Raw genomic sequence first — 27133 nt, 5'->3', positions numbered from 1 at the left:
TTGAGGAGCATAAAAATGAGCATGATTAAAAAGAATAATTGAAGACATGTTGCCAAACCATTAAATTTCTCAGTTTCTATTTTAACCACGTTTAAATCAAATGTGCAAAAGAAAAAATATATACGTACTGTCAAGCCAGCAGAAGTGTGCCCTCCTCCTAAATGAGTCTGTATCCATCAGACTTCTGAATCTGGAACAAACTAAAGACAGATTTAACAATCGAGAATCACCCTCCAAGGACCACGGGAAGAAGAATTTTAGACAGGACAGTCTGGCAACTATTGGGTATTACAAACAAACCAAAATATTTATATTGCCGTTTCCAAACATCATGACCAAACCTCCCTTAAATCAGAATGTGCATATGGGTGCAGGTAATACTCGAAAACATTTAATTTAACAAGGTATTTGCCATAAAGCTACTACAATAGTTTGTGAGATAATAAAGGCTTGAAATCTGTTCGATCTTTGCTTATGTCATATTGAATGTAATACTACCATCAAGATTTCGATGTTCTGTACTTGTCCTGCCTCCTGTCGTTTTGTCTCTTCACTGATTACGTCGACAAGGCTGATGCACTTCCTCTTTCTGAAAACAAAACATGCATTTTATTACCAAACATTACTTAGAATATGCAAATAAAAACCATTTTGGCTATCTATACCTTCCATGTGTCATTTTTAATAAGAGCAGATTCACCCACCACCGCCTGATATGGGCCATATCATGCTGAAAAGCAAGATACATTTGGAAAAGGATGTTTAAAAAGTAAGTAATACCTTTCCTAGAAATAGAAAGGGATAGTGCTTACCTGGGTGAAGTCAAATTCCCAGTTAAACACCTTGTACAGTGCATACTGTCAAACAGATAACATTTTGGGGTGGTTTAAACGGGTGGTTTATGATTATGATTTAACTTTTCTTTAGAGTAATGTTGCTGTCAGAGCATAAACAATATCTGCAATATGAATAAGTTACGACGATCAAAGTTCAAAGCAAAGGGAGACAAACAACTGTAGGGACTACACAAGCTTCCTCCTGGGCTAGTGACATCACTAACCCTAACACACGAAAAACTAAATTCATTGGGATCAGCCTGATGTCTTTTGATGACAATTATTATGGATGTTGGGTTATCCGTAAAATAAATGTTATGGAGAAACAAAACCACCGTAATAATTTACCATTAGCATGAATACACCGCAGTCCACAGATCACAACTGTGCTGGAACACCCTGGGAAAAAAAAATCTAAATGGAAAAACTAACATTTTATTTATACACTAAAGATAGCAAAGAAATCAAATTTGTTGTAACATGGAAATCAATACCTTATTTTTAACAAGCTTCCAAGATCCCGGATCCATCTTTATTGCAATTGAGCTTAAAAAGAAGGGGGAAAACAGTTAGTTATTTTATACACATGAGAGAAAGAGAGAGATGAACTCCGTGTTGAACCACTTAGCCATGTTGCAGCAGGTATAGACAGTAGCATACCTGAACTAGGGAGCAGGTGTAATTTGCCACTGTCTATGCCTATCTAAAACCAGAGAACAAAGTGTTGAACTGAACCACTGGACTAATATGTAAAAATTTGAAGCCAGGTTTCACAGATAGGGTTTAGATTATGCCAGGATTAGGCCTTAGTGCAATTAGGACATTTAAGTAGCTTTTATAAATATGCCTTAGAAAAAAACATTACTGTTGTGAATCTTAAAAGAAACAATGTCACTGACATTTTAAGATATACAAGTGTAATTTTCTTTCAGTTAAACATGCATTTTAGTCTGGGACTAGTTTGAGCCTTGTCTGTGAAACTGGGGGTAAGTTACATGGAAAAAGTGAACAGTTCTAGTATATTTTGTATAGGTGTATATAAAATAATTTAACAAATATTAACTATAGCATAAAACTGGAACACAGAACAGTTTGTCCCACGGAACTCCATGGAATGGAATTATACAGCATGTAAACCTGAACATGGATACACAGGCAACATCTCCATAACCTCTAGGGTCAGTGGAGTCGAGGATGTGTATCCTGTTAAGTTTCGGGAGCAATACCTGCAGAATACACAAAGCAAACTTCCTACAAGCCTGTGTGTGTTGGTTTGTTATTTCTTCTTTTAATTTTTAAGTATACAATCTTTATTAAGATAAAGAGGGAAAACAAATGAATATGCCTAATTATGATTACCATATAAATTAGGGCTGCACAATTAATCGAATTTCTAATCGCGATTACGATTACGGGGGCCACGATTACGTAATCGTTCAAAGCCACGATTACAAAAGAAAATCCACTCTGCGTGCGTGTTGTTTAGATAAATGTTATGTTGAATCATGACAACTTCAGAAAACCCAGCACAATAGGACCTACCAGGCAGTGACGTAAGTGTATGCTGAAATAAAAGTATTTCACCTCAGAAAAACTGACTTTCCTGTCCTGTCAGCCGTTACTGTGCACTTTTTCAATTGCACGCGCAAATGCGGTGGCGCGCGCTGTGTGCCGCTTCACTGTATAAAGTGTAAAAGAAACTACGAGCATGCAACGTCGTTAAATTGTAAATTACACGAAATAAAAGTAAAATACCAATAAATCACGTCACTGGTACGTCGTGTGTCAGCTGAGAAGGATTTGCATGCAGGGATGATTTTCATTCTATTCACCAGGAGCAGTTTCCATGTTTCATAACAGTTCTTGTTAGTATTGTGTATTCACCATGGTAACAGTCGTTTCCATATTAACCCCAAAATGCCACTTTATTTTCACCTTTTGTTTTTTTTATTTATATATATTTTTTTTTAAATGACTGTGGTGGCTCATACCAACATTGTATTAACAAAAACTAGTTTGGGATTGCTATTTAATAGCTTTAGCATAGGCCTAATTTTTATTTATTAGTAGTCTTTACTATTAGTCATATTCTTACAATTTATGTGTATGTTAAGTAAAGGGGGACAGTACTTGTGTGTGTTAATTTTTGTGTAAACATGTATATATATATATATATATATATATATATATATATATATATATATATATATATATATATATGTGTGTGTGTGTATCTGATTATATATTTATATATAAGTTCTTTAATAATCGCAATTACAATTTCAAGGGAATAATCGGCAATTATGATTTTTGTCATAATCGAGCAGCCCTAATATAAATTAACATTAACAATATCAAATATGGCTGTCAGGCAAAACCTTGGATGAAAGCAATGATTAGCATATTTCCAAAATTAAACGAATGTTATTTGAAGAAATCAACAACTTACACATGACCTTCCAGTGACCTGATTTGCAAATCGGAAATAGGATGCAGTCTTTTAAGGATGCATCAGTCTGTTGGAGTGAACAGAGGAACAAACATAGAACATATTGTTGAATGTGGCAATTCATCTGAGAAACTACAATAAGAAGTGATAATGATAACTTAAAGTTGATAGTTCACCCAAACTTTTAAATTATGTCATCATTTACTCACCCTCAAGTTGTTTCAAACCTGTATTTTTGGGTGACCTGTAAAATTTTTTATTTTAAAAACACAAATATCATGTAATTTCATTATTAGTTTATATTAACCAGGTTTGCCAATGACACCCAAAGAAAGGCAACAGTTTATCACCTATTGCATGAGGATCCAAAATGTTAGGTCAAATGTTGATCACAAGTTACTTCAAATATATTAAAATAAAGTTGTGTAACATATCCACTAACTGTTGCCTCCACTTCCTGTTTCAACCCGAAAGAGATCAAGTCAGATCTTTTTAACACTGTTTTACCCACTGCACCCATGATCTCATCTGGTGATTGGGTCCCATCCAAAACATGATCAAACTAAGAAAATAAAAAGACACTGAAATGTCAAATTTTCGATACAATCTAGAATATGTATATAAAAAGATAAATAAATAACAGTATGCCTTTTGCCTGCTTTGATCAAGACAGGATATAATACATTTGAACATCAGGTTCCTTATGTGAAAACATACCAGTGGGTTTGGTTGGTTTTGCAACTGGAAATCTGGGGTTTCCTTCCTGGCATGTACAGTATGTTTGTCCGTCCCCAGCAATCGTCTCTGGTTACTTACGTAACCTATGTTCTCTGAATAGGGAATGAGACGCTGCGGATAGCGCAGTGGGATATTCTCTGAATGTGCCGATTGTCTGAAGCCCTATAGAATCACGCCAATTCATTGGCTGATGGCGCCCGCGCAATCTGGCTCCGCCCCGACGCTCTTACATCACATCATTACATATTCGCGCGCGCCATCTGCTCCTCAGATTTCTCTGCCGAAAAGAAAAACTGTCAGCAGCGCGAGGAGCTTGGCAGCTAACGCAGCGTCTCGTTCCCTATTCAGAGAACATAGGTTACGTAAGTAACCAGAGACGTTCTCTTTCATAGGTTCACTCAACGCTGCGGATAGCGCAGTGGGAACGGACTACCAAACTCGCCAAGCTAGAGCGCTTTCAATGACTGGTACATAAAGAGACAACGACCAAGATGAGTTCAAACAGAAAGAACCTGGGAACCCGGGGTCATGTCAAGATCCAAATTATAGAACCTTACAAAAGTGTGCGGAGAGGACCAGCCTGCCGCAACACAAATGTCCTCCAAAAGTGCTCCTCTAAAAAGAGCTTGAGAAGATGCCACACTTCTGGTGGAATGTGCTCTAATGCTAAGAGGTGAAGGTAAGCCACGCACCTCATAAGCCAACGAGATAGCTTCTGTGACCCAGTCAGAAATCCTCTGCTTTGATGCAGCAAGCCCACGGCGGCCAGCACCGAAGCAAACCAGAAGCTGGTTAGATTTCCTCCAACCGCCTGAGCGGTCTACATATATCTTAAGAGAACGAACTGGGCAGAGCAAGTTAAGCTTCCTATCTTCCTCAGAAGAAAATGGAGGAGGGTGGAAAGCGTTAAGGTTAACCACCTGCGAGCGGAAAGTTGTGGAAAGAACTTTAGGGACATACCCTGGTCTCGGCCTCAAGGAAACCTTGACCAAGCCAGGAGCAAAGTCCAAGCAAGACTCGCTAACAGAAAGAGCTTGTAAGTCTCCAACCCGCTTTAATGAGGACAAAGCCAACAAAAGAGAAACCTTGAGAGTCAGAATCCGCTCCGGAGCTGACTCCAAGGGCTCAAAGGGGGCCTTCGTCAAACCCTCTAGGACAACAGAAAGGTCCCATGAGGCAACTCTAGGGGAGCGAGCCGGTTTCAGGCGCTTAACCCCACGCATGAAGGCCGAAACTAACCTTAGTTTCCCCAGGGGAATCTCGTCCGATTCCCTATGTGCTGCAATAGCTGCGACATAAACTCTGAGAGTGGTAGCAGCTGCTCCAGAAGCAAACTTCTCCTGCAGGAATTCTAGTACTGAACCAACAGGGCAGTTAACTGGACTCCTATCATGTGCTAAGCACCATGCCTCAAAAACCTTCCATTTGGAAGAATATAGCCTCCTTGTAGAAGGGGCTCTAGCACTCGCAATGGTCTCCTGAACGTCAGTTGGGAGATCAGAACTTAATGCTAATGGCCTCTGATCGGCCAAACATACAGCTTCCACATGTCTGGGCGAGGATGCCATATCCTGCCCTGCAGCTGGGACAGCAGGTCCTCCCTGACCGGGATCTTCCAGGGGGAAGATTCCAGCAGAGGAATTAGCTCCGAAAACCATGGCTGAGACGGCCAGAATGAGCTACCAGGAGGAGGCTGACTCCGCTCTCTCTCACTCTGGCCAAGACCGCCTGGATCAGTTTGATGGGCGGGAAGGCATAGAGTTTCTGCGTTGGCCAAGGGTGAGCGAACGCATCTATCCCTAATGGAGCCGGGGGACTCAGGGAGAACCACAGCGGGCATTGGGACGACTCTTGAGATGCAAAGAGGTCCACTTCCGCCTCTCCGAAAACCTCCCAGATCAGGGCCACTGTCTGGCGGTTCAACATCCATTCTCCCGATCTGAGTTTCTGCCTCGACAGAAAGTCTGCTGCGAGGTTCAGAACCCCTGGGACATGAACTGCTCTCAGATAGGAAACTGCTCTGAGACCACAGGAGAAGGTGACGCGCATGCCTGTCCAGGGTGCGCGACCGAGAACCCCCCTGCCGGTTCACATGAGACACCACTGCCATGTTATCTGTTCTGACAATTACATGGTGTCCCTCCAGAAGAGGGAGAAAATGATGCAGAGCCAGAAAAACGGCTCTTAACTCCAGGCAGTTTATGTGCCAAGAGAGAGTCTCGCCAGTCCAGACCCCACACGCTGGTCTGCCCTCGAAAACTGCTCCCCAGCCGGTGAGAGAGGCATCCGTCGTAATCATCTGGCGACGAAATACCGCACCCATGCTGACCCCTTTCCGAAGAAAAAGAGGGTCCCGCCAAACTGACAGGGCTCGAAAGCAACTGCGCGATACCTTCAGTAGGCGAAGGGTTGGCCCGGAGGGCCGAACCCCTGAGAGCTTCATCCACCACATGAAGGGTCTCATGTGGAGCAGGCCCAGCGGTAGCACGGAGGAGGCCGCGGCCATCAGGCCCAGCATCCTGCGGCAAGTGCCCACAGACACATGATGGCCTAGCGAAAAACGGGCCAAACATGACGTCAGACTGGAAATCCGTGCAGGAGCCAAGCGGGCCTGCATGAGAACGGAATCCATGTTCACCCCCAAGAAAACGGTGCTTTGAGCCGGAGCAAGAACACTCTTCTCCGAGTTCAACCTCAAACCGAGAGACTGGATATGACTCTGTGGTGGGTCACTAGCTCCCTGGACTGGGCTAAAATGAGCCAATCGTCCAGGTAATTTAGAATACGGATGCCCTGGAGCCGCAAAGGGGCCAGAGCTGCATCCATACACTTCGTGAATGTCCTCGGGGCCAGAGCGAGGCCGAAGGGAAGGACCCTGTACTGGAACGCTCTTTCTCCAAAGGTGAACCTGAGGAACTGCCTGTGTCGCCGTACAACCTGGATGTGAAAGTAAGCATCCTTTAGGTCTACTGTCACGAACCAATCCTCTGGCCGAATCTGAGATATGATAGCTTTCAGCGTCAACATCTTGAATTTCCCTTTGTAAAGGGCGAAGTTCAGTCGGCGGAGGTCCAGTATGGGACGCAAATTGCCACCCTTCTTCGGGACCAGGAAATAACGGCTGTAAAAGCCCCGTTCGGTTTCCCCTGAAGGAACCTCTTCTATTGCTCCTTTGAAAAGGAGGGATGAAACTTCCTGCTGAAGTACAGAAGCCTGAGTGGCGCTGTCTACTACGGTAGGAAAGACCCCGTTGAAACAAGGGGGATTGCGGCAAAACTGAAGAGTGTAGCCGAACCGAACTGTGCGAAGAACCCAAGACGATACCCCTGGTAAGCGCTCCCATTCTTGAAAGAAATGTGAAAGAGGAAGAGGGATGTTGTAATGCAGACGACATACCTGAGTGAGGGTGCCGTGTTGACGTTCGTGAGGTAGAGAAGTTGACTGTGCAGGAGAGCCCTTGGCGTCCTGACACGTGATGGGAGGCATCGATGCTGGGGTCATGGTGACCAGGTCCGCCCGCTCCGGAGGAAAGCGAAAAGTGCCTCCGAGAATGCGACCGGCAGTTATAGAGAGTGTCGGGGGTGAGGGGAGAAAGCAAAAAGCGTCTCCTTCCTTCCGCGCCGGGCTGAGTAGAGATGGTGAAAAATGGCCGGCACTTCGAGACACTCTGAGTGGCGAAGGTGACAGGGCAAGGAAAGGAGAGCTGGGAGGTGGGCAGAAACGCTTGCGCGGTCTGTCCCAACCTTGAGGAAGCAGAGGAGCTCTCCTTTTTCCGACCGGAGGGTCAGGAACGGCTCTGGGCCGCCGGAGCGGTCGGTTTGTCGGACCGCTTCATCTGGAGGCGCTTGTGAGGCCGTTGACGGGGAAAGGGGCGACCGCGGGCTCCCCAAACCGTGGAAGGTGGGGGATGCACCGGTTCGCTCCTCCTGGAAGAGAACTCCGGTCTAAAAGAGGGACGTTCTCTGGGTCGAACAGGGGAGGGAGCAGAAGATAACCTCGTCGGCGAGAGTAGGCCCGAAATCCTCGGAGTCGGAAGCCTCGGTAAAAAGTACATCCTCCAGCCCAAAAGAAAGCGCGTTGCGTGCTCCCGGGCTGGGGCGCAAATAATCGTGTGAAAATTCGACTGGCATGCCTCGCGCGTGCCGAGGGGAGGGAGGGAGAGAAAGAGCGGGGCTCGTCTGCTCGAACTCCACATCCTCAAGCTCTACATCCGAACCCCAAGTCGCGGATCCTCGAGAGGCCTCGGGAGCGCGACAGGGGGAGACGAATGATTCCCTCTCAAAAACCGCGAGCCGCGATTTGAGGGTCTTGAGCAACAAATTTTCACAGAATTTGCATTTAGACGATCCCATGCCTCGCGCGCATGTGAAAAACCCATACATTTAACACACTTACTGTGTGGGTCGTCGTTAGGAGGACGTCGACGCTATGTGGAGATTTGCATGTGAATCTCTTTTGCGCGCGTGGGCATGGTCAAATTAAAAATAATTAGCAAGCGCGTGAGAAGCTGGAAATCTTGTTGGTTTTATACAAATTACTTAAACAGAGAATATTTGTTTTCAGTTTGAATCCGATCATTTAAAAGGACACACTTAAATGTTTATAAAGGTATATGGCTCATAGATGTGTGACAAGTATTCGCTGAGTTTTGTTTCAGTTTATAGACGTGTTCAAGAAAAAAAAGTTCACCGCGACGGAGAGGCAGAAAGCACACCCTGTTTATTTTCTTTATTTTACAAAAGCACAATGTTTTGATTCGATTGTAAGTGGACACATACAAAAGTAGAAATATCACAGATTCTTTTTTCATATTTCTTTTTTCTGTATGACCATAAATGACGGAGAAATTTAAGTTTATTGTGCTACTATGTGAAGAAAATCCAGCAAAACGCGCCGGCGCGTTTGTCGACCTCAGAGGGTTAATCGGGTACCTGCACCAACCATTGACAAGGTTATAGAAGAACATCTCGGTTACGTATGAAACCCTCGTTCCCTGAGTACAGGGAACGGAGACGTGTCGTCGGGGGAGTTCCCTGACGAATTGGGATCACGCTAGGGAGACCAATTGCCTACGAGTGAATTAAAAACGAGCCAATGAAAATTGGCATGCAGGATTTGCATTCCGCAGCCCGCCTACCAGTGCGGGTATAAAAAGGCGGAAGCGACGCATGCATAGTGCTTTTCGCTGAGGAGCCGAATGGTGTCCAGTCCTCCGCAAAGGTACAGCAACGCTGCGGAAGCCCAGCCTGCCTGAGGAAGGCCTGGAATACACATATGTACTAGCCCATTGGGGTAGTGAAACATATAGCAGTCCCTGAGGTAGTCCCAATCCAAGGGAAGTGGGAGCGTACTCAACAGGGACGACAGAACGAGTCTGTCAAGGGGAAGACACGGCTGAACTGCACGTGGCATCATGGGTCACCGTAGAGACCACTGGAAAAAACACCCAGTCTACTAGTAACTCCTTACTAGAGGTAGCAGACCTGGCGCTGGGCGGTCCGCCACGCCTGGCACCGAAGGGGTGATGGAGGAACTCACGAGGCTCACCGACGTTGGCCGCCATACGGAGCAAAAGACGCACGTGTCCGGCCGAGGCGCGGAGTGGCGTAGCAAGCCGACACAACCTATTCCCTCGCACCACTGGCCGTAGCGAGTACTCAGGAGGAAACAGGTTCCACACATAGGCTATAGAATCTAGCGAACGTGTTTGGTGTCGCCCAGCCCGCAGCTCTACAGATGTCTGTCAGCGAGGCGCCTTGAGCCAAAGCCCAGGAAGCGGCAACACCTCTAGTAGAGTGAGCGCGCTACCTGGGAGGACAAGGCTCACCCAGAGACTCATATGCTTGGGCCAGCTGTGAGCCAGGGCGTCCGTGCCGAGGGTCCCCTCGGTCAGGGAGTAAAACCACTGGCAATGGGTCGTGTCTGTAGAGGCAAACAGGTCTACCTGTGCGACTCCGAAGACACTCCAAATCAGCTGGACTGCCTGGGGATGGAGTCGCCATTCTCCTGGAAGGGGAGGCAGCCGTGAGAGTTGCCACACGGTTGAGCTCCCCTGGAACATGAACGGCACGAAGCGACCTCAGATGCTTCTGACTCCATAGGAGGAGGTGGGAGGCAAGTCGCGACATGCGACGGGAGTGTAGACCACCTTGATGGTTGATGTACGCAACGGTCGCAGTGCTGTCCGTATGGACCAGTACGTGCTTGTGTCTGAGAACCCCTTGAGGCGACACAAGGCTAGGCGTACGGCTTGCAACTCTAGGCAGTTGATGTGCCAATGCAGCTGGGGCCCCGTCCACAGACCTGAGACTGCATGCCCTTTGTATGTGGCCCCCCACCCCATGGCAGAAGCATCTGTGAAAACCACACCATGCCTGGAAACCTGGACTAAGGGCACTCCGACCCGAAGAAACGCAGGATCCGACCACGGGGAGAAGGTTTGGCGACAATGCGGGGTCACTTTGACCCAGAACGTGCCACTCTGCCACCCCTACCTCGGGACTCGATCGTAAAGCCAGCGCTGAAGCGGTCTCATATGCAACAAGCCGAGCGGCGTTACTGCGGCTGCGGCTGCGGCTGCCATATGCCTCAGGAGCCTCTGAAATTGTTTCCTTGAAATTGTGAACCGCTGTCCTGCCTCGAAGGAACCTGAGGCAGGTGAGCACTGACTGGACGCGTTCCTCCGTGAGGCGCGCAGTCCGGGCGACCGAGTCCAGTTCCATACCGAGATAAGAGATCCTCTGCACAGGGCAGAGTTTGCTCTTGTCCCAGTTGACCTGAAGCCCCAACCGGCTGAGGTGCCGAAGCACCATGTCCCTGTGCACAACACATCTCGCGAGTGAGCTAGAATGAGCCAGTCGTCGAGATAGTTGAGAATGCGAATGCCTTGTTCTCTCATGGGAACAATGGCCGCCTCCACGACTTTCGTGAAGACACGGGGCGACAGGGCCAGCCCGAAGGGTAGGACTTTGGGAGTTTGTGCAGGGCCCGATTCAAAACTCGCAGGTCCAGGATTGGCCGTAACCCACCGCCTTTCTTGGGTACAATGAAGTAGGGGCTGTAAAACCCAGACCTCATCTCGGCAGGAGGGACCGGCTCGATCGCGTCCTTCGCCAGCAGGACGTCGATCTCTTTCCGCAAGACAGGGGCATCCACTGACCACATATGGGTGAATTGGACGCCCCTGAACTTGGGAGGCTGGCGTGCAAACTGAATTGCATAGCCGAACTGAATGGTGCGGACGAGCCATCGGGACGGACCCGGAAGCGCTAGCCAGGCTTTCAGATACCGTCCCAACTGGCCCACCCGAACCACCGCCGTACCCGCGGAGGGGCAGCGAGGTGGAAGGCAGGGACCCGGCTCTGGTGGCATTGTAGCGACCGAGAGTGGGGTCTGGGCGTGGAACTTGACACCAACCTGCTTCCACCGGGGGGCAGACGGCAGAGAAGGCCCGTGGGCATTCTGCTGCGGGCTGCCCGGTGACGAGGGGAGGGGGAGAGACGAGGAACGAGGCCCTGACTCCTCGTGTCCTGGTCTCTGCGCCTCCGGGCCCAGCTGCATTCATGACCAGCGGTGGAACAGAAATGAAATTCTCCACCCGGCCCTCCCCCGGGGGAAGGAGTGGTGATGACACGCACTCCCGAAGAGCAGACATCACATACTCTGGGTCGCTCCTCTCAGGGTCGTTTCCCTTCCCTTTGCTGGGGGGAAACGAACTCCGAGCGGGTTGGTTTTGAGGCGCTTCTGGACCACCAGTGTGGACATCGTCTGACCGAGGGCCAGCGCTGTGACTAATCACGGTCAGTCACTAAGCGCAGCTCCACCCCGAATCAGAACTACCCACGTGCACTGAATGTGCAGGGGTAGTGAGAGAGGAAAAACTTCTGCAGATTTAGGCATGTTTGGCTTGCCATATTGGCACCAAAATGCTTCCATACTGCCAAAAGTTTTCACACCCATCCAGGCACTTTAGACCCAGGAAGTGTGGCTGTCAAGTCTGAATCTTCAGCATGAGAACACACCATTATAGTGGGAACTCAGCATCATTTTCAGAGTATAACAGCCCTCTCTCCGATGTAGCGAACGACATCTGTCCTCCCCTGGAGCCCCGAATGAAATGCTTGGTCCCTCATGAGAAGGACCAGAATCCCATCCGAAAGCCTCGGCGGCACACGGCACGCTGAGCGGCTCAAGCCTTTACGAGAAAAGGGAGACGAACAACGTGCCGACGTGGTCATGCACTCATGAGAGAACATGAACCACCCACGAACGCAGTCTCAACACACTGATTAGGCATGTGAAACAGTGATTGTGGCTGTCAACCAGGCATGCAAGACAGTGAACGTGGCCATCGCCTCGATGACACACGGCACGCTGGGCGCTCAAGCCTTCAGGCAAGGCGAACAACGTGCCGACGTGGTCATGCTCTCATAAGAAAGCATAAACCACCCACGAACACAGTCTCAGCATGTTTGCGATGCGCTAGAGGAGTGGGAAGCTCGTGAGGGTCTTTCACCTGGCAAGACGTTCCACACTGTAACCCCCAGATCACCAAATGCTCATTAGCCAAAGTAGTCCTCCCCTTTTTAGAAAAGGAACTAGATTGGGGAATAAGCAAAGGGACTCAACCTCGTAGAGGTATGCGAGTCTCGACCGCGCATCTAGAGCGCCGAATGACGCGCGCTGGGTTGCCGTGACAACCCACGCTGTCAGCCGGCGCTCGACGGCACACGGCACGCTGAGCGGCTCGAGCCTTTAAAAAGGGGAGACGAACAACGTGCCGACGTGGTCATGCACTCCTGAGAGAAAATGAACCACCCACGAACGTAGTCTCACACACTGATTAGGCATGTGAAACAATGAACGTGGCCATCAAATGAGGACAGGAAACGATCGCATCCAGAAACACACGAGTGAAACGTCATCCTGAAAAGGACGCGATCTTCACTCGTGTTGCTCTTTCAGGAAGAAAGTACTCTCTCTATTGTGCTGAAGCACACAGGGACCCAACGTGGCAACACAGCGGGGAAACTGCAAGCCCGCTGTGCGCACTCAACCGTTTACCAGCTGTGAAAACAGCTTTTGAATTAACAGCATGTAGACGCAGCCGGCAGACAGGAATTCGCGCGGTCGCTTAAACGGCGTCTCACCAACACAGAGAGATCCCCTCCCGAAACAGCAGACTCGTAAAACATAAGATAGATACAATCTTAAAGCTCATTCACTCAGAGAGGACACAACCGGTCGGCTCCGAAGCTAAAAGCACTATGCATGCGTCGCTTCCGCCTTTTTATACCTGCGCTGGTAGGCGGGCTGTGGAATGCAAATCCTGCATGCCAATTTTCAGTGGCTCGTTTTAATTCACTCGTAGGCAATTGGTCTCCCTAGTGTGATCCCAATTCGTCAGGGAACTCCCCCGACGACACGTCGGAGACACATCTGCCACAGCTGCCGACGTCCAAAGGATGACCAGATTGCCAAGCACGCCTCGCTTGATTGTCCAAGGTAATGCCTAACGTAAGGCCCTATGAAATCAGCTTGATTTTTTCCCAAATTAGTTTTAGTTTTCATGGATTCCATATTCATGGTTTAATTTAAATTTTAATCATCAAACAGCATGTATAATCAATTGCATTCATAAAGCAAATAATTTAACCAATCTTTTAAAATGTAATCAAATAGGAAAAAAAAATCATAGGGTCCTACTATCATCATTCAGTATACCACTGGTCAAACCTACATGTGTCCAGTCCCCTAATACAGAGGTCTTCAACCCTGCTCCTGGGGACCCACTGTCCTGCAAAGTTTATTTCCAACCTGCTTCAGCACAGTGGGTCCCCAGGAGCAGGGCTGAAGACCTCTGCATTATATTGTCTATGAATTATATTGGCAGTGAGTTAAGTCTTGTAAAAGGAATAGTTCACCAAAAAAATTTAATTTGCTGATAATTTACTCCTCCTCAGGTCATCCAATATTTCTGAGTTTCTTTCTTCATCAAAACAGAAATTTTATTTCAGGCCTCCACCTTTAACATTGAAAGAGATTGTAGTCCATTGGTTTTTGACTGTCCAAAATGCATAAAAATAATCCACATGACTCCAGTAGACAAATAAAAGTCTTCTGAACCCGAACCATTGATCATTTTTAAAAACAAAACAAATCTTATATACTTTTAACAACAAATCTTCATTTTCGTCCAGCTGTGCAGTGCTTGTTCATGAGAGGGATTTGCACAACTTGCGTTGGCAAAGGTCACGCGTGACATCATGTAGGTAAGGTCGCAATTAAAAGAGGAGCGCTGTACAGAAGTTCAATGTTCTTTGCTCTAGATTTGTATTTGTATTATTATTGTTCAAAATTATACCTTCATGTGTTTATCCTGGATGACCATGTCTACATGATGACGTCACGCGTGATATTTACCAAACTCTCCTTGTGCAATATGTTGTGCAATACGTCTCACGAACGAGCACCGCACAGCTGGACGGCAGTGCAGATTTGCAGTTGATAAGAATTCAAGTATTGTTTTGTTTTTAGAACTGATCAATGGTTTTGGTTCAAAAGACTTCTTTGATGACTGGAGTCGTGTGGATGGATCTTTGATTGCCTGAGGGTAAGTAAATTATGAGCAAATTTTCATTTTAGGTGAACTATTCCTTAAAGTCCTTTTAACTAACATTACTTTATTTTTTATTTTTTATAACAATGCATGTTTGTACAACATTAAAATGCTTGACCATTAGTTCCTCTTGTTTTGTGAGTGCAGGTCTTACAGGTCCTTCCTAATGTTTGGTACTTTTGTTTATTTCAGGTGATATGATTAAGTCTGCTGCATGGTTGCTGTCCATCGAAGGGCAAGTTGTCATGGGGCCACACACAGACTTTATCACTGGTATTGCTTCGCTGTTTTCCAGTTACTACTGTTTGAATCTTCAATATCCAGAAGAGTCTGCATGTACTCTTGAAATTATTCAAAGGTATTTTATCTCATTTAGATCAAGTATAATTGTTATTAAACAATGTCTGTTCAAAAACTTTAGATTGTTGAAAAACTGTACTTAATCATCTTAAATTTCATTTATATGAAAAGATTCAATCAGCATTTTTTTGTCCATAGCCATAATGATTTTTTGTAACTGCATATTCTATCCCGTACACCTAAACACGACCATCACAGAAAAAGGCATTTTTACATTTTCAAAAATTAAATAAATAAATAAATAATTTAATATAATTTCTAAGCTGTTTTGCGCGCACACACACACACACACACACACACACGGTTCTAAAAAAATTAACTAATCTCTATTTTTAAATTAATTTATTATAAATAAAATATATTGAATAATAACAGATGTTACTAAAATGTATTAAAAAATTTAAACAGATAGATAGATTAGATTTAGCTAAATTAATATATAAATAAAAAGTGTATATATATATTTTTTTCTTGTATCTCCCGAACTATCCTTAATCAGTGTGGAAACACACAGGGTGAAACCCTTTACTGAGGATATACTATCGGTTATCTACTCAAAATATATGTAGAAGTTTAAAATGTTAGAAATTGTTGATTCGACAGGCTGTGATTGATACAGACTTTGGGGAGAGCTGATGATACCATAGCAGGAAGCATGACCTCTGACCTCCTCGATTTTGGAGGCTTTTTTTTGTTAAAGACCCTACAAGTTAGTCCATAAAGGTACGCTGTGTAGGAATTTCTCCCATCTGATGGTGAAATTGTATTTTGCATTTAAACGAATAGTGCTCTCTAGCGCCTCGCTTTTTCAAATGCAACAATGGACATGAAGTTACATGGAACTTACCCGTTCCATGTAAATAAAGATAAGAAATTATTCGCTCACGAGGATAAGTCAGATCATTGGCAGAGGTAATTTTACACCAATGAGGACATATTTATGAATAAAGACAATGATTTTAGCTAATAAAAAAAAAAAAAAAAAAAAATGACTGTACTTTTAATTTCAGATGTTTAAATTACAAAATACCAATACCAAGTGAATCTACACATGAGAGGCCTTTAGAAGTCATAACTTCAGGGGTCAACGGCTTAGGTCAGTTGGTGAAAACACTGCATGTGTAAGGTAGTTTTCCAGATTTTCCCCCCAAATCAAATACTGTATTACACTTTTCAAAGGATAATCTAGCTTTAAAGTTAGAATAAAAAGTTTTAAAACCAAATGTATCCTCATACCTGTTGTGTTCTGACTAGGGGTGTAACGGCCCATTCACACCGGACGCCGAAGCGACGCTGAAGCGGCGCGGAACGGAGGCCGCTTCCTTTCGGCGCCCATGTTAACCTATGGTGTCGTTCACACCAGACGCGGTGCGCCGTGAAGCGCCAGTTTCGGCGTCTGGTCTATTTTTTTCGCGAGCCGCGAAAAAAATATAAGCAATTTTCAAATTATAATACCGCGAGTATTAACAAAAAGTATTAATACAAGAAGTGTACAAACTTCTTGGTTACAGAAACATGGTGTATTCATTTTATGAGGTTACTTACTTACCCATGATGTAAAAAAACAGCTCTGAATAAACAACAACTGAGCAGAAGCGCTTGTAGACCGCCGCGGAGAATACGCGTCTAGTGTGAACAGGCAGGCGCCGGACCGCGCGTGATTTTCCGTTCCGTGTCGCTTCGGCGTCCTGTGTGAACCAGGGGTAACGATTCATCAACTACATCGATGTATCGATTCATATTCTTAATGATCCAACTACATCGATCTGTGCTCGGCAAGTTATATCGATCTAGACATATATCGATCTAACATCGTTTTAAAAGGTAATGAATCGATTGTATCGATACTATGAAATAACGCATTGGATTTAAGCACGTCAGACTTTATAAGGATGTTTTTTTCTTAGCACTTTTAATGATAAAGGCGTTAAACGTTAGAAGTGATCGCCATGCGTGACGTGCCAGCAGCAGCGCAAAGACAACAAGCAGCGCAAAGTCTCTCACCTCAGAAAGACTTTCCTGTCCTCTCAGCCGCTATACATAGTTCCCACATGACGTCACAACATACGGGCATTTGCCGACCCGGCGCCATTTCTGTGGGCATGCTGTGGGCAGAACATTAGACGAAGAAGCTGAAACGAGTTAATTTCGTGATAAAAAGTGAAAATGGTCATCTCCTGCTGGGTCAATGGATGTTCAAATTGTGCCGGAGGTTCAGTTAAATTTGGATTTACAGTATACCCGTCATTAGACTTCATGAATGTGACAAGACAAAGCTTTTGTCAGAACAACGATGGAGGTTATGGCTGGCGAGGATAAACAGGAAAGAAACTCCCTCAAAACACGCAAGAATTTGTTGTTTTTTATTGCGAGTGTACACAAATATAAGTTAACACTTTGCAGTTTGAATGATGTTCTGTATGTACAAAATGATGAGGTATTAAAAACATACAAAAACAACATTGTTTCCACTGTTCGATCGCGCCCGCGACTCTCTCTCTCACTCACACACACACACAGACACAGACTGACGCACACACACTCACATTCCAGCCTTGCAATCTCAGATTATGTCCCTAAAGAACCCGCGTATAAAGTAGTTCCGCATTAACTGTTACATTAATTTGCACGCGAGTTTTATTTATTTTCATACCGTGTATATTCATATTCATGCACATATTTCCAGGCTCGGAATTGCTTACATGTGTTAAAACTCCTAGCCAATACCAGATAATGGTACACATGGATAATACAGTATCTGAGCCAAAGCTGCAAAATCAGTGCTCAGTTTAGCGCATACGGATCAACACCATTTATGACTGAAATTTTCGCATTGTACCTCTCTCTGTCTTGTGTTAATAGAGTGTCTTTATAATCTTAATAAACATTATAAATAGGAAAAAATCTTCGAAATTTGCTTGTAAAACCTTGTAAACACAGCAGCTTATGCCCTCAAAGATGGCGTCTCCGGGGAGGTCACGTGACATTAATTGGCCTGTGGGAACTATGTATAGGCTACTGCAGTAGCGCGCACTCTTCAATTGCACGCGCAAATGCGGCGGCGCGCACTGCAGGCTTATATCGTTTCACTAGCCTATATATAAAGCACAAAATAAACTACAAGCATGCAACGTCGTTACGTGTTAAATTAGAAAAAAACGTGTTGTCCAGATTCAGTATCTGCGGTCAGATGATGTTGTCAGGCTATATGTCAGTGTCATTATTCTATCATTATTTTCATAACTTGTAACGAAATAAAGTCTCTCACCTCAGAAAAACGAAATCTCATGTCCTGTCATCGTTATACTGTGCTCGTAGCGTGCACTCTTTAATTGCACGCGCATAATTAATTGATACCTGATTCCCTTTCAAGAATTTTTGGCTAAAAAGTCACTGAATCGATTTCAAGTCACTGAATCGTTTCGGATCGTATCGTTCTAAATGAACCAATATCGTCCTTGAATCGTATCGACAACCACGAATCGCGATACGAATCGAATCGTTGTTAAAACGAATCGTTACACCCCTAGTTCTGACACAAGGCCATTAACTAGTTCTTGTTGTATGCAAAACTTTGTGTTGGCTGATCCAGGCATAGCTTTACTAAAATAAAATATTATGGAAGTCATTTTTAAACTGTAATTAAACCATATTTTATTTATTAATATTATGGCTTCATGTTGATTTAAAGTGTTTGTTTGTTTGTTTGTTATTAACTAATACCTTTATTATTTTTTTACATCCAGCACAAAATCAAAGAGATGTATGAGCTAAGGATGTTCTCTGACCCCAAATAAACAGATAATGGAATCTTCACAATCTACAATAAACAGTTGGATATAACTATATATAGATATTGTGATGGATTTTAATTAATCAACTTTAATTAATCAACTAACATTTGTTTTTCTTGCAGGAACAAAATTCATATGCTTTTAAATGTTTCCAAACTCTTTGGGGAAAACTTGTGACTTTGAGTGTGTGTGTGTGTGTGTGTGTGTGTGTGTGTGTATAAATAACAACTAGGGAAGTGAAACTAGACAGATGACTAGTTCTCAAACCTTGTAATAAGTAATCACAAAATCAGAGTTTGCTTGTGCCAGTGACAGAGGAAAAAGGTTGGGGCTTTTGAACCAATTGAACCAATCATATTGAAGGTGACATGCTAGTCTTATTTGTTTTCTCGATTCTATAAAAACTGTTGTATCCGTGTTTTACGGTGGGATTCTCAATGGAATTTGTCTGAGATCCTCCGGTCTTGCTTCTTGGGAGAGATTCCCTGAGAACAGCTCGGGAAGGTCTCCTGGCCGTGATTAAAGCATTTAAAGGACATTTGCAGGTCTGTTTGTCGATTTATTCCTGCGCAGGAAGCTAGTTTAGGAAGGAAGCTGAAGTAGTTTAGGGAAGCAATTTAGTCAGAAACTCGGCCAGTTGTCGACTGAAGACGCAAGAGCTAGAGTATAAAGGTATTGGTGTCGATTAGTAGACGCCCCAGATAAAGGTATTGGTGTCGATTTGGAGACGCTCCAGATAAAGGTATTGGTGTCGATTAGTAGACGCCCCAGATAAAGGTATTGGTGTCGATTTGGAGACGCCCCAGATAAAGGTATTGGTGTCGATTTGGAGACGCCTCAGGTAATAAGATCAATTGGGTGTCGATTTGGAGACGCCCCAGATAGTTAGGTTTAGGGAAAAATCTACCACAATATATATTATAAATTATATATGTTATAAACATAAGTTATCTTTATAAATGAATAATTTCAAACAAATCTATTGTATTGGATTCCAGATAAACTTAAAACAACAATGACACACATTTACACTCCAGTTCAAAACAACAGTAAACACAATGTTTAAGGTAGGGTCATGCAAGAAATCAGTTCCTAAAGAAAGCACAAATCCAAACAATAATTGTTCAAATATATAACAACAAAAATATTCTATTCAAATGGGCTTCTTTGCAGCAGCTTGCTTGATGTAGTTTTCTTATGATGCATCTCACATCTTGCATGATGATGTCAGGGAACTTTGACAGAGCATGGTCTGTGAGTTAAAACACACACACACACACGCACGCACACACACACACACACACACACACACACACACACACACACACACACACACACACATACACACACACACACACACACACACACACACACACACACACACACACACACACACACACACACACACACACACACACACACACACCAGCATCTGCAGTCTCACTGTATGAGGACAATCCACATGATCTTCATCTCCAGAGCTGCTCTTCAGAGTCACTCCACAAGCTTTTCCCCGTTTCATCTGAGAAAACTACTGTCAAATACACACTGAAACTGACTGATTACATTTTAAAAGAAAGTTTGAATTCATTTCAAAAGATGCTATATTTGATGATACATTTGTATTAAATCATAAAACATATAATCCAGAAAAATATAATAAAAACATGCTTTAGGGAAAAAATAAAACAAAGTTGGGCCCTAAATTAAAAGGTAGCTTACTCTATGGAGTTTAATTGTGAACAAACAAATTATGATGATATTTTTGGCCATATCGCCCAGCTCTATTTCTGAATCATGAGTCATTTGTGTCCTAATACAAAACAAAAGGATTGAATGTATAATAAATACAAACCTCAGGATGTCAGTCATTTACAATATCCAGTATCTTAGATAATAGTCCAGAAACAGGGAATATAACAGATGCAGTGTTGAAATGTCTATTTAAGAGGTTTTAAACAGGATTTAGAGATATATGTGGTATAATATCCCGCTCCAGTGCAGTAGGTGTCGGTGTGCAACTGTTCAGCTGTTCCAAACCCTCCTGTAAAACACATGAAGAAGAGGAAAACGAAGGTAACAACACCTGTTGACACCTAAACCTGTTGCTCACTAATAACACTCGCCGCCATTTATGTGTTTAATCCACAATCCTTCGAGACCAGGAAGAGATTCTGAGAACGACGCGCGCGGACTGACAACAAGCGTTACTGAGTTTAAAATACTGACAAATTCTCTTCTTAGTGGACAAGACTGCAAGTAAGTTTAATACATTCTCCATTAAAGTTATTTGTAATAATTAGGAACTTCATATTGTATATTAAGCGTGATTTAAATGTGAAGTTACAGAAGGTTGTTCTTCTGCTACTCCGAACAGACGAAGAATCTGGCAGAAATTACAATCTTTTGAAGTTGAAACAAAACATTTTATTGATAAAGGGTTATTGAAAACAAATATGTTTTTGAAAGTTTTCTCCCATTTCCTCGTCCGTTTTAGACTGTTGTTTTTGTGATGTGAAATCGAAAGTATATTTGAATCAGACATTTACAGTAGACAGACAGATGAAGCCTAACGTCAATGAACAACAATCTGCGGTTATTAAACTGAATATTTCAGTTCATATAGCAATTATGATGAGTAGTTATACAGTATTTCTTTTATAATTCTGGTTACTTTTACTTAATCAGTTATTTTAGGATCATTTGAAAGTAATGAAATCAACCACCAATGTGAACTTGAAGTAATGATTAAATGACAAACGATTCAACAATGAATAAAGATTGGGTAAAAATTATTGTAAAATGATATTATACTGTAATAGAGAATATAACAAATTGGGTTCAGTTTTCCCAGCACAGTGTAAATATCTCTTCCCCAATAAATTCATATTTAGAGTCAGTTAAACTCATTGAACAATCTGAAATGATTAAGACCATTCGGTTATTTTACATGGCAATATATTTGTTTGTAACTCACTTTATTTTATACATTGTTTTTGCTGTTGCTGTTGTTGATGATAACTCAGCATTCTTCATTATTGTCTTAAATAAGATGTTCTTCATCTGTGTAAAATGGTGTCATTTCCAGGTGATGTTGAAGGATAGAGAAAGCAGTGCTGATCAGTTTTCAGTGTCAGTTTAGCTGCAGTATGTCAGAGGAAAGAGGAAAGGACTCTCTCTCTCAGATGAGTCTCTCAGAGAAACACAGGTAAGACTGCGTCTGTTTTCATCAGTTTAAACTCGACTGAACTTTGTGTTTCCCTGTCAATAACAAAACTTTAAGCATTGTTCTATATTTGCAAATGCTTTGCACAACTTTTGAACTTCTTAAATTAACACTGAAATTGTCTATAAAGCCCTGTTTGCTCTATAGAAAATATCACAGTTAATAATTTGTTAATAACCTTCTAGACGCTGAATTAATCCAAATAAATGACTTTAGTTTTTAGATCATAAAATTATTGATAGGCATTAGAAAACAACTATACACTTAATTTAATTGAAGTATGCTAACAAAACTGTGTCGCACAGACATTTCTGCTCTCCGTTTCTGTGAATAAACAAAAACTTGACATGTTCTCTTAAATTATAATTCTCAACATATTTAATCTCACTCATGCATATTAAATAAATTGTTAAACTAATGTGAGCCAGTAAAATAAAATGATTGTTAACTATAGAACTGTTGATTATGTGAGTGTGTGTATTTCTGTGGAGGATTAGATAAAGACACAGATGTGTTTCAGACACAGTTGATCCTCCTTTACTAAAGTGTTTTCTCTCTCTCTCTCTATGTTCTTTGTGTCATCAGTGTAAGATCAGGCTCACATGTGTCCAGCTCTGTGTCTCTGAAGAGTGATCAGTCAAAAGGTGAAGGGCTAACCATCAGAGAGAAAACACCATCATCTAATAAAAGGTATTTTGTGTGTTTACATTACATTATAGGGTTATATTATTTGTCCACAGTGGTGTATGTGATTGAACTTGACTGTGTAAGTGGATTTATGAAACTCATTCCAGTAACACAATTACACAGGCAGCCACAAGGAGGCATAAATTCACTATGGAAAATAGATCATGCAACTAAACATGTCCATCCATCCAGCATGGTCATAAATGAACAAATACACAGATATACTGCATTTAATTACTATTTGCAACATCAAACCTTTTCAAATTAGACTAAGTATCTCTTGTAGTAAAGTGTTTTCTCTCTGTTCTTTGTGTCATCAGTGTAAGATCAGGCTCACATGTGTCCAGCTCTGTGTCTCTGAAGAGTGACTGGTCTAAAGATTATCCACCAGAGTTCAGTGAGAAAACACCATCATCTAATAAAAGGTATTTTGTGTTACAAATTTTTTGTCACATGTTGACTGTGTTTAAAAGTTGTATCAGTGAATACCAATCATGAAACATGTTTAGATCAAATATTTGTCAGAGTATTCACAGCTAATGCTCATTTCTCTTTCTGTAAAATATCAGTTAGTATTTTATTTTACTAATTTGATTACAGGCTTCAATATGAGACATTAGACTCAGACGTTCAGACTCACAGGAACCACCAGAATTTCAAAGACAACATTTTAAGGATCTTCCAGGTAGGAAAACACATTTTTATAAATGTTTAATATTTCTAACTAACAAATATGTTTTTGAACAAAGAAATTTTATAGAAATTTTCTTGAACACATTTTTCTTTTAAACACATTTTAGCACAACATGGTTAGCATGTTAGTCTTTTAACTGGATTTTTTTATGTACATGTATTATAATTATTAAATAAATAGTGTTGACCAAATGTAGATGAACAATTTTTTTTTTCTGCAATTTCAATTGTGTTCTGTCTTTTCTCTTACTTTTGTTTGTAGGATCTTGAGAGCAAAATAATCACATTTCTGAAGAATGAACTGGAGAAGTTAAAGAAAATATTACAAAAAGAGAACACACAACACTTTGTGAAGGACTTTATTGAGAACAGATCCAGTATCAAAGAATCAGCTCTTGATCTCACACTACATTACCTGAGAGAGATGAAGCAAGATGAAGTCGCTGATGCTCTAGAAGGTAAGAGACTCATGATCATCTGTCAGATTGTCTCTTATAAATGTAGGAGAGAAAATGTAGACTAAAACTATCTATTGTCTGTTCCTGTGTTTAGATGAGCTGCTCTTCATTCCTCAGCTGAAATGTGGCCTAAAGAAGAAGTATCAATGTGTGTTTGAAGGAATTGCGAAGCAAGGTGACTCCACACTTCTGAATAACATCTACACAGATCTCTATATCACTCAGGGCAGCAGTGAACAGGTCAATACTGAACATGAGGTGAGACAGATTGAAGTTGCTTCCAGGCGTCATGAAGCACAAGAGATACAGGTTGAATGCACAAATTTGTTTGAAGCACCTGAACAAGACGAGGAGATCCGAACTGTACTGACAAAAGGAGTCGCTGGCATCGGGAAATCAGTCTCTGTGCAAAAGTTTGTTCTGGACTGGGCTGAAGGAAAAGAAAATCAAGATATCAGCTTCATATTTCCTCTTCCATTCAGAGAGATGAACTTAAAGGAGAAAGAAAAACTAAGTTTGATGGACCTTATAACTAAATTTTTCCCAGAGACAAAAGGACTGAACCTTTCAAGAAGGAATCGATTCAAAGTGCTGTTCATCCTTGATGGACTGGACGAATGTCGCCTTCCTCTGAAGTTTGATTGTAATGAGGCGTGGCGTGATGTATCGTCACCAGCCTCTCTGGATGTTCTCCTAACGAACCTCATGAAGGGAAATCTGCTTCCTTCTGCTCTCATCTGGATCACCACCAGACCAGCAGCTGCCAGTAAGATTCCTCCTGACTGTATCGACCGGCTGACAGAGATACGAGGATTCAGTGACGCACAAAAGCAAGAGTACTTCAAAAAAAGATTCACTGATCAGAATCAGGCCAACACAATCCTAGATCACATTAAACAATCAAAGAGTCTCTTTATCATGTGCCACATCCCAGTCTTCTGCTGGATTTCAGCCACTGTTCTCCAGAACATTCTGGAGGAGAAAAGAAATAATGATGTGAAAAACACTCAGGCTGATGAGATCTCTAAAACAATGCAGGAATCAAACACTGAAGACACTCTCAAGACTCTGACACAAATGTACACACACTTTCTCCGCTTTCAGATCCAGCAGAGCCGCCGAAAGTATGATGGAGAATACACACCAGATGTTTCCTGGGATAAAGATGGCATCCTTTCACTGGGGAAACTGGCATTTCATCAGCTGGAAAGCAGCAACCTGATCTTCTATGACACAGACCTGGAAGCCTGTGGTATTGACGTCTATAAGGCATCAGTGTACTCAGGCATGTGTACCCAGATCTTTAAGGAGGAAACAGGGATCGTTCTTGGTACCATGTACTGCTTTGTTCACTTGAGCATTCAAGAGTTTATTGCAGCCCTTTATGCACATCTGTTTCTAGACATCAACAAGACAAGTGTGTTTGATCATGAGTCTACAGAACAGGAAAACAGAAATGAAACCATGATTGATTTTCTCAAGACTGCAGTGAACAAGGCGCTTGAGAGTGACAATGGACACCTGGACCTTTTCCTTCGCTTCCTCCTCGGTCTGTCACTCCAGTCCAATCGACGACTCTTACGAGGTCTGTTGACACAGCAAGACGGCAATGACCAGAGCAACAAGGAAATAGTTCAGTACATCAAGCAGAAATTAGAAGATAATCTTCCTGCAGAGAGATCCATCAATCTGTTCTACTGTCTGAATGAACTGAACGACCAAACTCTGGTGAAAGAGATTCAGACCCACCTTAGCAAAGGAAGTCTCTCATCTGGTGACCTTTCACCTGCCCAGTGGTCTGCTTTAGCCTTTGTGTTGTTGACATCAGAGGAAGAGCTGGAGGAGTTTGAGCTTCCGAAATTCAAGAAATCAGACGAGTGTCTCATTAGATTATCGGCAGTCATCAAAACCTCCAGAAGAGCCCTGTAAGTCTTTTAATATATTTTGTCATGTTTAGCTCTCATCTGAAAAATGCATTTATCTACATTACTCTATAGTGATTCCCCATCATAAACATGAACCTATACATGTAAAGCCTGTCATATGAAATAGTTTTGTGTGTGTGTGTGTGTGTGTGTGTGTGTGTGTGTGTGTGGAGACAGTTTATCAAACCTTAATACAAAATATAAAATACCATGTAAAAATGTTTGCATGTTTGCTTTGTATCATATGATAAACCAGACTTGTATGACTTATATAGAATTATATATATTAGCTCATACTCATACTTGAGGAAGAAAAAATAATTTTATTCATATACCCAAACTGAGGGGAAAGAATGTAATTTGGTACAGATGTAATTTATATTGTCAAAAAGTATAATGAGACTCTGAAAGGTTATAGTATAAAACATTGAGATTTTTATAAAACAGGCTACTTAAATAAAGTACATATATATTACTACATCATTTATTAGATATTTTAAATGCTTATTTCTATGAGTAATTCTGTAGTTTAATGTAATAACAATGTAATGCAATATGTAGATCATGAGATTTACAAATAAACATTTATCAAAAGCCTGTTGTATCATATTTGATGTATACATTTTAAGATGTTTTTTTCTACAAAAAAAGTTTAATTTTTTTATCGTTCAAAATCTCTTTTTTACATATTTTTTTTAAATATATTTTTCTAATTTAGTAATTAAGTAAAATAACTAAATTTAATTTCAGCAATTGATATGGATGCTTTTTTACTATCTTTAAATTAATGATATATCAGCCATTGGCCACCCTGCTCTCTAAGATATCTGCATCAGCCATCGGTTGACCTTAATCTTGAAATAGTAAAAACAAATAACATTTCTTAGGTTCTTAGGTTTAAGTAATCTTAGCTTTACTCAAATCATTAAAGATTTTATGTCAAAAAGACATGTACATGTGAATGGAGGCATTTTTAGAATTATAGTGAAAGGCCTTTAACTTGCCATAAAAGTGTGAACTGTCTCATATAATGGTGTCGATGCAGTCAAGTCAATAATATTGTTGAATAGTAAGTATCCCCAACTAAGCAAGACAGGCAACAGTGGCAAGAACCTAAACTCCATCTATTCACATAAATAGAGAAAAAATCCTATAGCTATAAAAGCTTTACACAAATATTTTTTCAAACATGCTTCATTTTATCTAGGTTATTTGTCACTGAATAAAAAATACCAATGTACAGGAAATAGTAGTTTTTAAAGATGAATGTTAGTTTAACTCAGCCTCTGCTGTATATGCTGTTTATGTAAAAATGTATTTAATATTTAAGGCGAGACACGGCAGGCAAA

General features: G+C 42.2%; 2 protein-coding genes and 1 long non-coding RNA gene across 3 annotated transcripts in view; 2 read left to right on the top strand and 1 right to left on the bottom strand.

Moving 5' to 3' along the window:
• Positions 1-27133, top strand: part of LOC311291334 (uncharacterized protein) — a 168276-nt gene that overhangs the window by 106098 nt on the left and 35045 nt on the right. The gene's annotated exons all lie outside the window — the stretch shown is intronic.
• On the bottom strand, positions 672-1515 carry LOC311292672. Its single transcript, XR_014627776.1, has 3 exons — positions 1331-1515; positions 1185-1235; positions 672-857 (listed from the first exon to the last, which is right to left on the bottom strand). It is a non-coding gene; the product is annotated as an uncharacterized lncRNA (long non-coding RNA).
• On the top strand, positions 21867-25788 carry LOC311291339 (protein NLRC3-like; the record flags this gene model as incomplete). The annotated part of the gene is made up of 6 exons (XM_084410311.1): positions 21867-22003; positions 22607-22711; positions 23029-23133; positions 23309-23393; positions 23664-23859; positions 23954-25788. Exons 1-6 carry the CDS (start codon positions 21945-21947, stop codon positions 25786-25788), a joined length of 2385 nt encoding a protein of 794 aa, XP_084266437.1. The 5' UTR covers positions 21867-21944.

The sequence above is a fragment of the Rutilus rutilus genome (assembly GCF_951802725.1).
Source record: "Rutilus rutilus genome assembly, chromosome: 6".
NCBI classification, from domain to species: domain Eukaryota; kingdom Metazoa; phylum Chordata; class Actinopteri; order Cypriniformes; family Leuciscidae; genus Rutilus; species Rutilus rutilus.
Note: the sequence above shows the minus strand (reverse complement) of the source record. Positions and strands in the feature narration are given on the sequence as shown.